Genomic DNA, 18127 nt, shown 5'->3' with positions numbered 1-18127 from the left:
GTACACAGTGACAAATTTAAACCCTGGGAAGTGCAATGAAATTTAAAGCAGCAACATTTAGTGCAATTTAAGCTACTTTGACAATGTAAAAAGTTAAGTGTCATTGTGTTGAATTAGACAGGGATTGTATAACTTTAAACAATGTATCCCAGTAGTGGATTACTAAGCATTTTGCAGGTCTGCAGGAGATGCTATGTATGCATTATTGTTGTTCTAGCATTGTTTTAAATTAGGAGGAAGAAGAAACCGATAAGTAACAAGAAGCATAAATTAATGACAAATATTTATTAGATTAAACATAGAAACAAAGAATCAAATAGCAGATAACATTCACAAACAAATCCTTAAATAGAAGCTGCTACAAGTGAATAGTAGGCAACTTTATGTCAGTAACATTTATTTTAGATAAAGTGCAATGATTTAATTTGTGCGTCAGTAACAATAACATCAGACAAAAGTGAAAGTGAAAAACACTGTGAAAATGTACAACAAAAATATGAATTATAATACAAACACACCAGCTGCTCTATTCATGATGGTTTCTTTTCCCAACTGCAGAGTAAAAAAAAACAGTTTCAATTACATGGCAAACTTGTCTCCGTAAAGATATTAGTCATGATACATTATCCCAAAAAGTTTTCACACCTACATTACCCGCTTCATTTATAATAAGGTGATTAGAAGGTGTCAGCGTACAGTGGCGGGGGAGGAAGGAGTTGCAGCTCTGTGAAGTCTACCTCCTGTTCACTGTCATACAAAACACAAAGAGACATCACAGTTCAAGATATGCCAAAGAACCTGAAGTGCTCTGTGTGTTTCTTTGCTATAATCTATGAGTCCTCTGCTGCAGTTATAAATAAAGATCAAACACAGCCAAGCGTCTCTTGCTGATTAGAAGGAAACTGTTGACACTTACGGATACGGAGGCTCCTCAACGGCACACAAGAAGTCTGGATGGAGACAAGCAGTGAACTGTGGGTGCAATCTGTCCTGAAACATGTCTGCAGGTAACAGGGATCAGATAAGTGTACCCAATGAGGTATTTGCCATTACAGGCAAGACGCCAAGCGGTGTTCTGACTGTAGTGTTCTCAAAGAGATGCTTAAGTACCCTTCTCTTAGCGCCACCATTATCAGTGAGAGTGATGTAAGTGGTGACAACAATGGAGACACGGAAAAAACATCAACTTACTCTGTGGCTCAGCACTTTGCAAGGGGTAGACAAGACAAAATGAAAAAAGGTTTTAATTTGAGAAAACACTTTAATATAACTAACAACAATAATGGACCTAATAAGATTATAATGGTTGTTATGGATAAGACAATATTTTACTTCGTAGGGGTCGCTGCTTCACTATCAGGGACGTCACGAAAGTCGTCTTTGCTGTGTTGAAAGAAGATGGCCAGTTTCTGCAGGGCCTCATGTCTCGTTCTGATGGTTCAAGACATGAAACTGTTAAGACTTGGTTGACTACAATATGTTCAACTATGTATTTGTACAAATCAATGACCTACAGGCGGCAAGGAGCACATGTACAATACACAATAATCCAATAGTTTCTCTTTATTAAATAATGACCAGTGATTGTGTTGAAGAGGTGCTGATTTTTTCAGTTTGTTCCAGCAGGAAAACAAAGAACAAAGGTGATAATTACAGTGTTATGTGGAAGAGTGTCCATTACATTTCCTCCGAATCACTGATTTCACTCGAGCTACTTCTTTGAATTGAATGAATAAAAGTAATTTAGAGCAGTCTGTGATCATTTCAGGGTCCTTCAAATCAAATGTGCAGGCTACATTAACTCCAATAAATAAGACATCTTCTTCTGCCCTAACTTGAAGAAATAAACAAGCCACAGTCTGTGAAGGTTCTCAGTCATCCAGGTCATGGTCATTCTAAGCTTAATCCAAAAGGCATCTGGACTTGGTTGAAGCTCTTGAAGATGATTCACCTCCTCGTTAGAACCTTCAGTTTGAAACTGAAGAAGCCTTTCGGGTGAGAGGTGAAACGTCTTCAAGAACTTCAACCAAATCCAGCTGCCTTTTCAGCTGCCCACCTACATTTAAAGGACAAAGGACATTCCATTGAAGACAGCAAGGTTCACATCCTGGCCAGAGAAGACCGTTGGTTCGAAAGAGGTGTCAAGGAAGCCATCAATGTTAAGCTGGAAAAACCATCCGTTAACAGAGGTGGTGGCTGAAGACCCATCAACATCATTGGGTGCTAACGACTCTCAGTGATACTGGGACAACAGCTCAGGTTAACGACTCTCCCTTGGTCACACAACTATTAGCATACGAATGACTTATAGAGGCTTATATTTCTAGCTCTGTCCACCAGTCAGTTAGAACTGAAGAAGCCTTTCAGATGAGAGGTGAAACGTCTTCAAGAACTTCAACCAAGTCCAGTTGCCTTTTGGATTAAGCTTAGAATAACAAGCCACAGAGTTATCTAGCATCCTATAAACATAGAATGAGAGATGAGGGATGAGGCATTAAAAAAAAAAAGTCATTTCAGTTCTTTGCAGCAAGCTCAAAGTTCCTTGAAATTATATTATATTCCAAAGTCATTGCTTGGTGCTATGCTAGCTTTGCCTAAACTTGTAGCCTACTATTAAAAGCAAGAGACCTGAAGTGTGTTCATTAAATGGTGTGACTAAAGCCCCTTTCCTTCTTTTTGGCTTAGAGGGAAAAGCTGCAATCGGCATTCAGACCTGGGTAATTATCGTCTCAGCTCCCATCGGCAATGATGGGAATACAAAACCTGTGTCGACACGCTAATCTCCTACCCCTTTCTGGCGTGATGCTATGACACACAGTTGAAGTTCCAGCTGGGCGACTATTGTTTACTAACCCTGTTTCTGGCGCGTTTGTGACATCAGACGGTGATGCATCAGAAAAGAAACCGAAAGGAGTATATTTCACTGCCAATGGGAAAAGAGACAATTGGCAATTGGTCTTAAAAAACCCGCGTAAACACGCTAATTTTGGTGGGAAAGGGGCATTACAGAACATATCTTTGAGGCTTTTAGGGGCCAAACTCTTCCAGTATCACAGGATCAAAGTACACAAGGCTGTTATTGACCAAAACAATCAAATCACATCCCACTACAGACTTTCATTTCATACAATGCCTCTCCAATATTTTTGTGTTATTTTTACTACACTTGGGGAAGTTTGGGGCTCTAATTAGATTTAGTAATACCGACTTGAAACATTCTGTGGATTATCAAACATTAAAACAATCGTAGTTTGCAGCCCTAGTTTGTCCTCTAGGTCGTCTTTGGTCTCTACTATTATACAGTAGACGGCTTCAGAAATATGCTGCAGCCAAACCAAATGGCTTTACATCCTTCCAGGAAATATGTCTAACGTTTCTTTGTTAATTTGTTCAGCTTTTCATAATATTTTTCTTCTTTCTAATGTTTAATATTTGGTTACTCATGAAAAAATATATAGGTTTGCCCACACATCATGTTCACAGTGTTTTCATAAGAGGTGAGATGTAGAAAGATTTATGCACATGTGCAAGAAGAGTGTGCCAAGGTATCTGCTTTGACACCTGCGTGCTGCAGACTTACAGCGTGTGTAGGTCCTCCAGGTTGGCATCGCTCAGAGTGTGCTGGGCGCTGACATGGCCGCATGCTGCAAGAGCGAAAACATGAAGGGCAGAGGTGGGAGGGTCGGTGAAGGGGGGAGTAAGTTACACAACAACAGCTAGACAGAGAGGGAAGGCAGTAAGGAAATGGCGTGGTAAAAGAGTACATCAAAGGCATGCTGCAGTCTGACATACATCAGTGCAGAATATAAAACAGCCACTAAAGCAGAAAGCTGAGAGGGATGGGGAAAAAAAGTCTTCTGTTCACGTGTTTTCACTTCAAAAGGACTGCATGTTAAATGTACTCACACATATCCGGCAATGAGGCGGACTGCTGGGGGAAGCTAGTATGCAGAACGAGGAGAAAGAACATTTTCTGTGTCACATAAATTGACTCATTTATTCCAGAGAGGATGGCTTAATGTGCTCTTATGTGGTCATTCGTCAGAGAAATGAAAGCTTTTTTAAGCCGCAGTAAACTCGTCAGTCTTACTGGCATTCATTGGTGGGTGAGAGGGTCTCATCCTCACAGTCCCACTCCTCACTGTCATCTGTGACTGTGGGAAAACGCATACAAGTTTGATTAATCACAGTGTTCATGCCGATGATGGATGTTTGGCAGAGTAGAAACCAAACCCCTAACATTACCCAGAAGTCTTTCACAATCATAAAACAACAAACGGCTGTCAAGCAGATGCCGACTAGTTAAGATATACAGGTCAGGCATTGTGTTGTGGGACTCTTTGGGCTGTTTGCTAACTTGTGCAAGTGTTCTCTGCCGGTCGAAAAGCTCATACAATATTATAACTAGTTGTATGTTCTGTCTTTTTTAGGCTGAACTGCTTTGTGAGATTTAGATTAGAGGTAAGGTACGCTTAATGTCTTTGTGCAGAGGCTACAGACACTTACAGCTGCTGGTTAGTACAGGGTGGCTGGAGGATCTGTAAAAAACACAAAAAGCATTGATCATGACATACACTGATGGACTAGCAAGCCCTGGCTACACACTGCTTTTAATTTACCGTAATATTCGGTGTATAAGACACACTTTTGATGCATTTTTTTCATCTAAAAAGTGGGCTGCGTCCTACATACCGGTGCGACTGATACACCAGTATAAAATGTGGAGAGAGGTGTGTTATTGTGGTAAGGTATTTTACTCAGACGATAGTGCTATAATCTAACTAAAGTTGTCGGTTGTTAAGTGGTGACTCCACATCTCCACATTAAACCGTTTCCAGGTCCAAGCTGCTATAACGTCTCCTATTTACAATATGCTGCAGTGCTGTTTTGTGTTTACCTCACTGTTTTAAGCGACGCTAACGCTTTGTAACGGACATGCACTGTCATGCAGCCGCCACATTCACAACAATCAATGTTACCGTAGGCTTCCAGCTACCGCTAGCTGCAGCACCGGTAGCTGGCAGGATTGCAAACTCAACATGACAAAAACAAATGGTAGGCTGTAATTTTTGTGTGTTTTTAATGTGGTTTAAATAAACTAATTAATTGAAATAGTGTTGAAATAACTAGTACACAAGTTTTTATTATTAAATGGCTATAAAAAAACCCATTTCCCTCTGGAATACCCCCCAACCAAAACAGACTGTGACTTATATTCCACATTTAACGGTCGACAGCAAAGATTTTATCAGCAGTCTACCTGCTCCCGATGCTGATGGTATCTCCCTCCGGGTTGCCTCCTCGTCCAGCTGCTTGGGCCTTCTTGCCAAGTTCGAGCATCTCTTTGATATTCAGTTCAACATTCATGACTGAAATATAACCATCTGTAACACCCAGGAGAGAGCAGTTAATGAAAACACTGAGAAACTTATGACACAGTGTGAAAAGACATCTTCTGCATGTTTCTGTTCACCTTGTCACAGAAACTGATATCAACAACTACTGCATTATATCATCTCCAATCCTGATTTTACTGATAACGTCTAAAATTTACGTCTGACTCACACTTGTGGTTGTTGTCTCGGGCCAACCATTTGCCTTTGGGGCAGTTGGTGGTACGAATGATGCTGACCGTGTCCCCGCTCTTCACAGGCAGGTCATTCTTTCGAACTTTGCTCGCCAGCATCACCTTGGCGTGATACATAGGCTCCTCTTCACCCGTCACCTAGGAGACACAAATCTTTGTTACATTTAGTGAAAGGCAGGATGTAATATTATGTTGAAAAGTACTGATTTTATGTTTAAGTCAATCAAGGGCCAATCTCAGATCCCATTGGCTGTAGTCAGACGACGATATAGCCTCTGGGAACATCGGTGAACATGCCGGGCGTGTAGCCAGCGGTTAGCGATGACTTTAATTAACGGGTCTTACCTTGGCTGAAATTTCAACATCATGATGCAGATTAGTAAGAAGTAAAACTGAAGTCTGTCCTCAAGAGGAGAAGAAAACTACTTTTAAAATGCTTGTTTGTTGAACGGAGGTCGGATCGATCTGATGCATTCGAGGAAGTCGGGAAATCTGAACGCTGAACGGCTTTCATGACACAGCATCAAGGGAATTTGTCTCAAGTTGAATTTTAGATCAAGAACAGATTGTTAGCTGTTAGCATGCAGATGTTTGTTTATAGAGATTAATAACAAACTAAATCATCGTCAGATCACGCTGATGGGAGCCGGGATGTCGTTACGGCGGATTACATCCTGTCTGCTTTTGCTCTCCACATGGACTGTTTTTCCTGCATACGCCGCAGCCTGCTGATACCTGATTGGTCAATATTACTTGGACTACAAGTGTAGAACAAACTGAAACCAGAACATCCATCCCTAAAATCCACATCCCTGCTTAAATAGAGATTAATCAAGAGCTAAATCTAAAAACTAAAAATCAAAGGCCCTTTTAACTGGAAAGAAAAATCACCTGAGAAGAAAGAAAAGAACTGATCAAACTTACTTTGTACTTCTTTTTCATTTCGTTTTCCTTCTTCTCCCTCTCTTTCTGCTCCTTCTTCTCTTTCTCCAGTCGCTGCTTTTCCCTCTTCCTCTGTTCTTTAAGGTCGGCAGTGTTTGGGCTTTGGGGTTCTTTTCTGGAAACAAAGTAAAACATAACACATTCTCCATAAAAATAACATGAAATGAATAGATGAATGAATGGAACCACAGACTTGTGAAAAATAACCTAATAAGAAAGATTTTCAATATCGAACAGAAAGGAAAAGGACATGTCCGGCTGTGAAGCATAATATTTTCTACCAATACACCAGTAAGAGAGGGCAGCTGTCTAACATACCTGAGTACATGAGTATGGACCACAGCATGCTCTCCTGATACACCAGCCCTGAAGTTGGAGTACCACAAGCAGGGAAAAATCAATGGCTGCCCTCCATGAAGCAAAAACAAATGTCAATGACAAAACACAGGACTCGTATGTTTTAAGAAAAAGGCATACCACGGATTCCGCGGCCACATGTGAAGACTCGCCTCCTCCTTCTTGAAATAAACAGACGATTTCTAATCAACCACAGATGACTGAGTGAAGCACATCGTTTCTTTATTGTACAGAAAGTTTGTTAAATGTTTTCTTACGCAGTTTAAGTGATAATACACTGAATTATATTAAACATAGTTACCATAGGCTGGTTTTCTGCATATGGATCTGTAAAAAAAAATAGGTAAACAGACAGTAAAGCAGGGAAAATAGATGTCAACTGCAAGCAACACTGTAACAAGTAAATACTCTTACTCTTCAGACCACCTTTTCCTTTACGCAGGTTCTGGCCCAAGATGAACTTGTTGAGGTTCTCAACGTCCTCATACACATTGTCACACGCTTCATAGTAACTGTCCTGCTGATGTACACTAGAGCGAAACAGAACAAGCAAACTGTAGGAACAGGAAATGGCAAAACCAATGACTGTATATATAGATGGACGAAGCATCTCCATCTGCTCTCATTGCACAAAATTGATGCCAAAACAGCCCCCGTGACGACATTTAGAGCCAGAGACTGTGCAGTAGAGATTGGCCGGTGGAGCCACTTCCACCAACTGAAACACACACTTAAAGATGTTATCTAGAAGATTTCATTTTTGTTCTCTTTGGCGGCACCTTTGACAGGAAACAGAATACACCAATTTAACCTCTGGTCATCTACAGTTGGCTCCCTTTGTTACGGTTGCAACTCTTGATTTTCCTCGCTGACGGTCGCTTTCCTTTTTAGACTGTTTGCCTTCATCTGAGCGTCGAATTTGTTTCTATTTCTTTGGATTTTCACTTATTTTTGAAGTTGTATCTGTAGTCATCCATCTTTTCTTTGTTTGTTCAGCCATAGTAGATTACTGTTTACTCGCAACGCTTGCAGAGAGCGGAAAAGCAGCCGCTTAGCTCCGCCTACCCTCTCTGGCAGACCAACCACTGCTGGGTGATGAAAACGTGTCACTAACTGGGCGCTGCTTGTGATTTTTTCTGCAGATGTCACCACAGACGCCCAGTCCATAATAATACTATGTACTGAAAATGCAAAGGCTTTCATCAGTGGGCCATAGGCTCAATCACCATCGTGTTACCTCATTCGAGATCAAAATCTCAAGATCAATTATCACTTTAAATTATCGGGGAGTAAGTTAAATGTGTCCAAACTTTTGACTAGTAGTGTATATTGTGATTTTATAGTTTGACTCATGTCCCATCTGTTAACATGGAGGAGGCGGGCTTTATGACCTATACTGCGGCCAGTCAGCAGGGGGCGATAGAGAGGGTTTGGCTTCACTTTTAGGGAGCTATCTTTTTATACAGTCTATGGGCAAAACTCATTGAAATGTATATATAATATGAATATACATCAAAGGTATTATTGCAGGTGCTTAAAATCTCACCTCGGATGCGGTTGAATCACATCATTCGATGCCGAGTGGTTACCACTGTCTGTTTCCTGTGCAGCAGAGTGACACTCAGCAACTTCAAGATCGGTGTCATCAGCCTGAGAGTTAGACAGAGGATCTATATTGACCTCTTCACTCTGCGACCACGGCTCTGGTGCAGCAGGCTCTGGGAACTCTGAGAGGTTTATTGGTTCAGGGAAGCTGTCTGGATCAAGCGGTATTATGTTTTGATTACCAAGGTTCAGATCCTGGAAGTCTGTGTTCACAAGGGGCTGTACAGGATCACACTCGAACAAGTCAAGTTGTGGATCTTCAAAATCTGAGCCCCCACAGTCATCTGGAACAGGAAGGTCAGTGCTGACTAAGTCCAAGGCCTCCAGCTCGAGTGCACCAATGTCAACAGCTTCCCCCTCTGTTGTGTCGATCTCTGAATTCTCAAAGTCTGGAAACTCCGGAGCGTCCAGCACAGGGTTGGAGATGGGTTCTGGCTCATCGCTTGGTTCTTGGCTAAGAACTGGTGACACCTCTAAAATAAGAAACCAAAAATCAGCTTTTAAACAGATGTTCACCCTCACCACAAATAAGTATAATGTAAACTGCAGTACGGATAATACAAAGTCACCGACGCCAAGTAAAACACAACTTTTTTCCCATCATGATCTGTGGCCACAGAAGGGGGGAAACAAAAGTCAAACAAAGCGTGGCTACTTAAGTGGAAAACAGAAGAAAGCTAAATCATACAGCAAGTGAACATACCGTGAACGACGGGCAGGCAGTAAAAGCTGAGATCTACTAATGGAGGTCTGGGGGGCTTTGGAGGTTGTGACCCCAATGATTTCAAGTCAGGCAGAGGCTTCATTAGAGGAGAGGAGGGTGGATGAGGTTCAGTCGTCTTGACAGAGGGAGGTTCAGCTTTAATCCTGCCAAAGTGCTTATTCAACTCTAGACATTGGAAATAAAAATATTGTAAATGCAAATCTGAATAAACATCATAAGACGACTGTCAGAAAATGTTTATTGCTAAATGTAACTTACTGCGTGATGGGTTTTTAGCTTTGAAGAAAGGCCGGGCAGAAATACAAGCCAGGTGTGGAAGACACCCTGCTGGGGGCAGAGACAGCTCCGGCTCAGCACTTTGAGTGTTTTTTGGCGGCGAAGGGAACGCTTTGTCTCTTGAGACGAAGTCAGGGGAACGCAGGGTTTTAGGTTTTGCAGAGATCAACATCTGCTTCCGTGAAAACTTCTTCTTGGCTCTTTCCAAAGTGCTAATAATTTTGTTGTCGGAGTCGCCACTTGTCTCTGCAGGAGGAGGGGTGTTTGGGATGTCAGGGCTGGAGAGGGGGAACTCAGTGGCTGATTGGTCACTTTGCAGAGAAATCCCATCTTCTGTGGTTTGTTTTTCCAAAGAGGGCAACTCGCCGGGAGCACTGGAAGGTCTGGTGGTCAAATCAGCATATGTAGGCTCCTCTCCATTTTCTGCACTGACTTTTGATGCTTTGGCTGACTTGAAAGGAAGCAGCAGTCCTTTCTTCTTCATTTTAGTATGTGGCAGGACATCTTTTCCTGGCTCTGGTTCCAGTTTGTGCTCCTTTTTGGCTGGCAGTTCTGTCTTTTGCTCTTTTACAGGCTGGACAGGAAGCACCAGAGGCATGTGTCGGTCTTTGAGGGACTGCCTTGTTGTGCTGTCTCCATTAGCATGCTGGGATGGGGGTGAGGTCTGCTGAGGCTGTGGTGGAAAGGAAATTGGTCGCTTGCCTCCAGATGACCGCAGCCCATCTCTGAAGATGACCCGGGGAACTGCCGTCTTGTTTTCTACGGCGATATTCATGCTGCTAACCACAGAGCTGCAGTGTCCGCCAGGAGGAGGAAGGTGTTTGGGTTTCTCTGCAACAGCTGGTCGACTGGTTTTAGATTGAGCCAGCAGGGCCTCTTCCTGAAACTTTGCCCTCAGAGCTTTGAAGCTGATCAGTCCCTCCAAAAAAAGGGAAAAAACCCACAATCATGAATCATTTGATTAATAGAAAACGTTTATAACTTTAACAGAAGATTTACTCAAGATGGTTAATTTAGGTAGCAATAACTCAACGCTTACAAAATATCATTAAAGTTTGGTTAACCAAAATTATATAAAAAAAAAACATCATTAAGGCCCTGGTGGCACTGACTGTAGCTCTGCAGACTTTAGTGCTGCAGTTTCCAAATATACATCTGATTTGTTCCTATAGCCTATTACAATAGAGGGGAGGGGAAATTGTCTATCTCTATCCAAGACACAGAGTAGAGCTGCAATTAATAGTTTTTAATTGATTAGCCTAGATGATGACAACTTAGATAAATTAAAGTTTTTTGAAAAAAAAAATTCAAAATCTTTTGCTATTGCTCAATATGTTGCTGAATATGTATGGAGTGGCAAAAAAACAAGGCATCTAAAAAATGTCCCCTTGGCTTTCTGATATTTGTTGTGGGCATTTTCCCCAATCAATTTTCTGACATTTAATAAATCAATTGATTCAGTGACCCAAGAAAATATTAAAGGTAATCAATAACGGAAATAATTAGTAGTCCACAGAGCTCACAGTTAACTGCTGACATTGAGGTCTATGAGATCCAGAATTAACAAAAAGGATGATGCTAGTGATTTTTCAAATAAAATGTATCAGCACTGTCTGGGAGCAATACAAAATAAATGCCAATTGCAGCCATTGTTTGAGGTGGAGGCAGATATCTAAAAGATGGAAATCTGAGGAAATAAAACAAAAAGATGTTTGCTACATGCCTAGATAAAGCTGTATGTTAATTAGAGAACGTTCTGTAAGTTGGACGGACTATTTGTTAACTATTATATTTAGGATTGTGATAACTTAATGTTTGCTGAGTCAGACATTTGTAGCATAAATTAGGTGGTAAATCAATTTAACACAGTGGATTAAACATGGGGCCATGGGGCTAGCACAGGACACGGTAGATATGCTACAAAATGTAGCAAACTTTCCTTTCAATATGCACAAATCATTATATTTAAAAGTTACCTCTTCCATTGCGGCTGGTTTTGTTCATCACTCTTCAGGTTTATACATTTGGAAAGCGGTAAAAACCCGAAATGACACGGACGCTGAAGGCTACGGTGATAAAATAAGCAACATAAATCCAACAGAGTGTTTATGCTACAAACAATTTGAATGCGCCGCGTGAGACGTCAGACGCGTATGCGTGGTGCGCGTGCCCTGATAACGTGCACGGTCTTGTTGTGTGATTGACAAATCAGACGCGTCAGAACGGAACCAACAGGAACCAAGTTGTGTATAGCAGGAATGATTTTTGCTTTTTTTGCGTTTGTTTTTTGTTTGTGTTATTCTATTTAATTTATTTAAAAGTGATATAGCATACTCTATTGTGCTTGTGTAATATTTTGTCGGTTTATTGTACTTAAAAGCAATTTTTTGAATGTAGTGAATGTTTGCCTTACAGTTTGTAAATGTGTCTACAATAAAGTTTTTGAAAAAAAATTGTGATTTTTGCTATTATTATACCAGCAGAAAATAATAATAATAATAATAATAATAATGATGAATTGACCATCTCACTGCAGATATTTTAAAAGGAAAATATGTGTTTCAGTTTGAGGTGTTTGAAGTTCGTACTGTTGATGCATGCAAGTGTTTGTTTGTGTTGCAACAGCATGTTTTGTTTGGATTGGAGTTTTTGTGGGGGTGAAGACGAGAAATGGGGCTCATAGATCATTGAAAAAAAACTTTCCGGACTGTTGTAATAGCATGTGTTTACTTTTCATCAATCATTCACTGTGGTTTGTCAAGACTGCAGTGGTAGAAGTTGCCACAGGATCACAACAGCTGATTTGTGATGTTGAATTTTATTCTGAAGGACTAGCTTCTCATTTCACTATGAAGAAATGTATAAATTTACCCCTGACTTTATGCTCGCTGTACCTGTTTATCAATTTTAGCCCAGTTGTGAATGTATCCACAAGGCCATGGACAACTGATAACAGGTGCAGTATTCCTCGCTTTACTACCTTTTATATTACCTTGATCATGTTCTGGTATGATCTTGAATGCACAAATGGATTCAGGAGACAAATTTAGAGGATAATGTGAGTTTCTCGTGTTGGACAGTGTTACTGGAATGAGGAGGACCAGATCTGTAAACAGACCGATTCCCATCAACTGTAAGCTGGGGCCCTGGTCATCCTGGACTCCTTGTAATGCCTGCACAGACAAAAAGGTAATGCTTCAAAAAACTGCAGAAATAAGTAATTCAAAGAAGATGAATAAAAATGATGACAACTTTTGTTTTGAGGGCTTGTGCAATACCTGGCAACAGTAAAACTAGAACTATCTTAGAAAACAGTGTAGCTGAAACAGGACAGTCTTTTTGTGTTGTAGCTCAGATCAATACATTATGGATGTGCTGATCAGCGGGTCCAAAGGGAACAATGATAATCAGCACTGCTGCTCCAATAAGATCAATGAAAGTGGGCCTTTGTTTCCAGAGCTACAAAACATTCATTCAGGATTTAGCTCCACTTGTAAACCCTATACGTCAAATGTTACTTCTATGAAATGAAGAAATGCATTCAATGTATGTGATTTTACAGCTGCTATGAGGAACCTTCAGTTTGTGTTGATTTTGGCGCCCCCTGTGGACAAAGCCATACCTCTTATTTCTTTGCTGATCTTGTCCTGTACATGCTTAAGTGATGTTTTTTTTAACAAAAATCTCATCCTGCTTTCTTTAACAGTCACATGTATCACTCACTTTAAATTTTTGCCCTGTAAAATGTAAACAAAGGCAGCATGCAGTCAATCGCTTCGTCTGACATCTCCCCCGCCAGCAGTTTTGGACATTGAAAATAACTATATAGAAATAATGAATCTTGTCGCCGATGGTCTTGTTTGCTTTTGTAAGTCATAAAGAGTAATCAGAATTAATTTCAGTCTGTTGTAGATAAAGATTTCAACCCCAACCCATTGTGGCTCTATCCTAAAGGGCAGCCACCCTGTCAATAGCATCCCAAAACTAGGCGCAGGGCCAACAGAGAGGATTTAGATTGGGCCTGAGAGTGCTTACTCATTTTCGACTTTGTCTTAGTTCCGTTTCCGATACTTGGAGAAGCCGTCACAGTTTAGCGGCACAGAGTGCTATGAGACACTGTGGGAGCGGCTGGCATGTCCAACAGCAACCACACAGTGTCTGGTGCCAGATTACTGTGGAGAGGATTTCACCTGCAAAGAAACAGGCAAGTCCCATCATCGACCACTGAGACAACATATTGTCTTTAATGTGAAGGTGTTTGTTGGTGCGTGCACATACAGGCACAGTATCTGTGTGTGAGACTGTCCCTCTGTGTACCCAGGGCGATGCATTAGTCAGTCCCTGCGCTGTAATGGAGAGCCAGACTGTGATGATTTTTCCGATGAAGACGGCTGTGAAGACTTCAACCTGAGAGACGACAAGTGTTCCACCTTAATGCCGATCCCTGGGGCAGAACGAGGCACGCAGGGGTAAACACTGCAGAGCTATGACTGGCTTTGTTGCGTTACATCTCACATATAAAATTCCACCAGCCCTACACAGCATTATTTCTTGAGCTTGATATGTGTCTTTTGAAATGAACATTTTTTTTGATCACTAATCTGCTTACTCTACTTGCCCAGATACAATGCCCTGACTGGAGACTTTGTTGATCGCGTACTTGATGCAAAGTACTTTGGGGGAAAGTGTGAATATGTCTACAACGGTGAATGGAGAAAGTTCATCTATGATGCATTCTGTGAGAACCTGCACTACAATGAAGATGAGAAGAACTACAGAAAACCTCACAACTATCATGCCTACCGCTTTGTCGTAAGATATTGTACTATTACTTTTTTTGAGGTACTTAATAAACAGACGATAAAAGCTTAGATGATTTGACAACATGTTTATCCTTTTACAGGCTGAAGCTACGTCAGAGGGCTCTCATGAATACTATGAGGACAAGGTCAGCCTGCTGAATGCGAGGAAAAAAACGAGGTCCTTCAACGCCGGTGTCACAGTTGGGATCTATTATGTGGAAGGGGGACTGAGGGGGAGTAAGGAGTCTGAGTTTCTCCAGAACATAACGCAGCATAAAAGCCAGGTATGATCTACTCACAGGCCAACAAAGTGCCATACATTTTTTAAAACGATTTAAATATATATCATTACTAATTTGTTTAAGGTAGATGTATTAGTAAAGGGAAATTTGCTTGTTCTTTGGCCAAGGATTAGATGAGAGGACTGATACCACTCTCAAGTCTGTCCATTATGAAGCTACTAGCAGACGCCGGTTAGCTAAGCTTAGCTTAGCTTAGCTTAAAGACAGGAAACTAAGGGAAACAGCCAGGCTGAATCGATCCAAAAAGACAAAATCAGCATACCAGCACCTCTAAAGCTGGCAAAGAACAAACATTTTACATTTTGTTAGATTCATCTTTCCATAAACCACAGCAAAAAATCAGCATCCTGTGTGTTTACATAGCGCTATGTTGTACCCATTTCTTGACTGAGTGTAGTGACTCCAACTAGCAGGACTCCAGGAAGTAACTCTACTCAGCCAGGAAGTAGTTTAACATTTAAACCCCTGTCATATTGGTTTGTAAATTATGTATTTGTACAGATGAAATGTGTTAGCTAGATTTCCCCCCTTGTTTTCTGTCTTCATGCTAAGTTAAGCTAACAGCTAACTCTGTCTTTACGGTGTAAATAATTTCCAGTTATTTTTTTGATTATCATGACTATGACTATATAAAAAGAAAGCCATACACCCTATAAAAACTTGCCTTACTGTCATCAGGACCTGGGATTCATTAGGCTTTGGTCCGAAGTGCAAACGGCCCACTTCAAAATGAGAAGTAATAAGCTGATGCTGCATGAAGACTTCTACGTTTCCCTCATGGAGCTCCCCGAGGAGTACGACTTTGGGATGTACTCCCACTTCTTCAACAAGTTTGGCACCCACTATGTTACAGAGGGAACGATGGGAGGAACCCTGGAATATGTGGTGGTTGTCAACAAAACGTCCATGGCAAAATCAAGTAATGTGGACTGTATCCAGTTTGTTTATCAAAATCATGTATTAGAAAATATACTGTGAAGTTTAATTCTCCTTCTTTCTCTGACAGAGCTTGAGGGTAAACAAGCTGGTAGATGCTTTGGTGCCTCTATTGGTTTAAGCTATGGGATGGCAAATCTTAAAGTGGGAGGTGATTTGTGCAATAAAGGGGGATCGTTTAGTCAAGGTGAGACACCAAGTTCAATCTGTAGCTAACCCTATGAAAGATCTTCATGATACGTAACTTCATAACCTTTACTTTTTCTGCAGACCAGGACTCTAGTTCAGTCGTGATTGAGGACATTATAACTCTGGTGAATGGTGGGATCGTGGGCACCAGCGGTGGTCTGTTAGCGATCAGGAACCCTGACACCTACAGGCACTGGGGAGCTGGCCTCAAATACAACCCAACGCTGATTAAATATGAGGTAACGTACCGTAAGAAACATCAGACTGTATAAAGAGTGGACATAGCCACGCTACCGTGGCATGACATCACCTACTGCTTTCTGAACCACCCTTCATTGTTATGTTACTTGTCGTTCTAGCGACTTGTCAATCACAAGAAGGCCACGTCCTATAGCCTGCTTCATCGTTTGTCTTGCCATAAATGGGACCTTCAATTTATAAGATGAACATCATGCTGTATTGGAGTTGCCCTCAACTTGCAACTTGCGCATTTGCCTCCACTTTGAAACCAGAGCCTACGTGCACTTCTACAGTCTATGAAAGAAACATTGTCTATAATTGTAAATAACCCGCTCTTTGAACTTTTCTCTTTCTCCTCTTCCTGTCTCCTATCACCCAGACCATGCCGATCTATGAGCTTGTACGCCTGAGCACAGCCGCTGACCATGTCGGTGCAAGACTGGCCAACTTGCAGAGAGCTTGGGACGAGTATCTGCAGCAGTTCGACTCCTGCCGCTGCGCCCCCTGCAAGCACGACGGGATCCCTGTCCTCTCTGGTACCTCCTGTAACTGCATCTGTAAGTCCGGCTACCAGGGAGACGCCTGCGAGGAGACTCTAAGAAGAGGTGAGACTTTTTGAGGAAAACACAGGATTAACTTGAATAAAGGAACAGTTTAACATACACTTACTGGCTTTATTACTATCACTCTGATCCGTCCATTAAATCTGATGCTGGAGATGGGATTAGTTTAGCCTAGCAATACAACTCAAAGCAGTCTAGCTAACCTTGCTAATCTGGCTCTGTCCAAAGGTCGGACATCGGGACAGCTATGATGGAGTAATAATAGTGTACTGCCATATCTTGATTACAAATCTATATCTAGTTGTTGTTAATATTATTAAATTATAACCCACTTGGTTTTCTCAACAGATACAAAGACCGATGGGTCATGGTCGTGCTGGGGGTCCTGGTCATCCTGTGCATCAGGTACGAAGACTCGGACAAGAACCTGCGATCATCCTGCACCTGATGGAGGCGGAGCAACCTGCCTGGGCTCCTCCTCCCAGACTCAGCGCTGTTGAAGCTCTCAGTGCTATTTTTAGGATAATCCCACGAGAGTATTTACGATACATAAAAAACACCCATTCACAATCTTTTGCTAGAAATAAAGTGATATCTATGTTCACTTTCAGGACATGCTGTATGATATATTGTGTTTTAAGGAAGGAATAAATTGCATTGTGCAAACTGAGCGACATGTTTGTTGTCTTTTCTGTCTGTGAATTTTTTGGAGGCATTGTGAAACTTAAAAAAATCACTGCGCCGCATGGAAAATGTTGGATTCAGTGTATGCGACGCTGCAATTCACCTCTGGTTTGTTTTTTTTTAGTTTGCCTTCCTTAGGGCCCGATCAGACAGAACGTGTTTTTGCAGCTGGATGCGGCTTTTTTTTCATTGTTTTCAATAAGAGGGACACTTTGCGCGCTGCTTTTGAGTTGCAGAGCGCCTCCCGTTTTTTTTAGCTCTGTGCGCCTCGCATTTTTGAGGCTGCAAAACGCTGCAAAAGCCGGAGTACCTCAGGGTACTTCCATGGTAACAGCACAGCTGTGTGCAATTGGATGAATGGACTGCTGAGAGCACACCTGTGGAGGATGATCGTTAAGAGTTTATTTAAGATGAGAGCCGGCATCAGCATGCTACCAGAACGTTGTAGCTCCCTGTCTAGACAGTGGTTGACAGTTGTAATAAGTTTGTCTACCTTTGAGCATTTTATAAATTAGACATTTTTGTAAAGTTTTTCAGCCTCTCAGTTTTTTAGGTTTTGAGCTTTGGTTTTGCTTCGAGAGCGCTCCTGTTTTTTACTTTGAAGATATTCAGTAAAAGATTGCAACGTACCAACTCTCCTGTCTCTGAGTCTGCTTCTGGGTCCTTCTACTTACCTTGTGTCAGAATTAGCGGTATAGATGATGGATGGTTGGATGGATGGATGGATGGAGTAACATTGAAAAGACATAACAAGAAATGACACACAGGGGCTTAAAAATCTCTATAAAATATTTATTCAAAATATCCTATTTAGGAAAATCTGTTTTTATTCAAATGTCATGCTTATGTCATGCTAGGTCGCAAAAATACACACCAGAGAATAAGATTTTTTTCAAGGGTTTGATTATAAATCTTTATGT

The 18127-nt window shown here is 41.3% G+C and overlaps 1 protein-coding gene across 1 annotated transcript; it reads left to right on the top strand.

The window, feature by feature from the left end:
• The first annotated feature begins 12340 nt into the window (after positions 1 to 12340).
• On the top strand, positions 12341 to 17023 carry c8a (complement component 8, alpha polypeptide). Its single transcript, XM_069685443.1, has 11 exons — positions 12341 to 12447; positions 12572 to 12680; positions 13548 to 13695; positions 13813 to 13960; positions 14114 to 14303; positions 14395 to 14577; positions 15274 to 15514; positions 15602 to 15718; positions 15802 to 15959; positions 16340 to 16565; positions 16872 to 17023. The coding sequence occupies exons 1-11, from the start codon at positions 12341 to 12343 to the stop codon at positions 17021 to 17023; spliced, it is 1779 nt and encodes a 592-aa protein (XP_069541544.1).
• Positions 17024 to 18127: the final 1104 nt, after the last annotated feature.

Source organism: Semicossyphus pulcher, unplaced genomic scaffold (genome assembly GCF_022749685.1).
Source record: "Semicossyphus pulcher isolate SPU_LCO1_2020_fin unplaced genomic scaffold, fSemPul1.0.p SCAF_7, whole genome shotgun sequence".
Lineage (NCBI taxonomy): Eukaryota > Metazoa > Chordata > Actinopteri > Labriformes > Labridae > Semicossyphus > Semicossyphus pulcher.
Note: the sequence above shows the minus strand (reverse complement) of the source record. Positions and strands in the feature narration are given on the sequence as shown.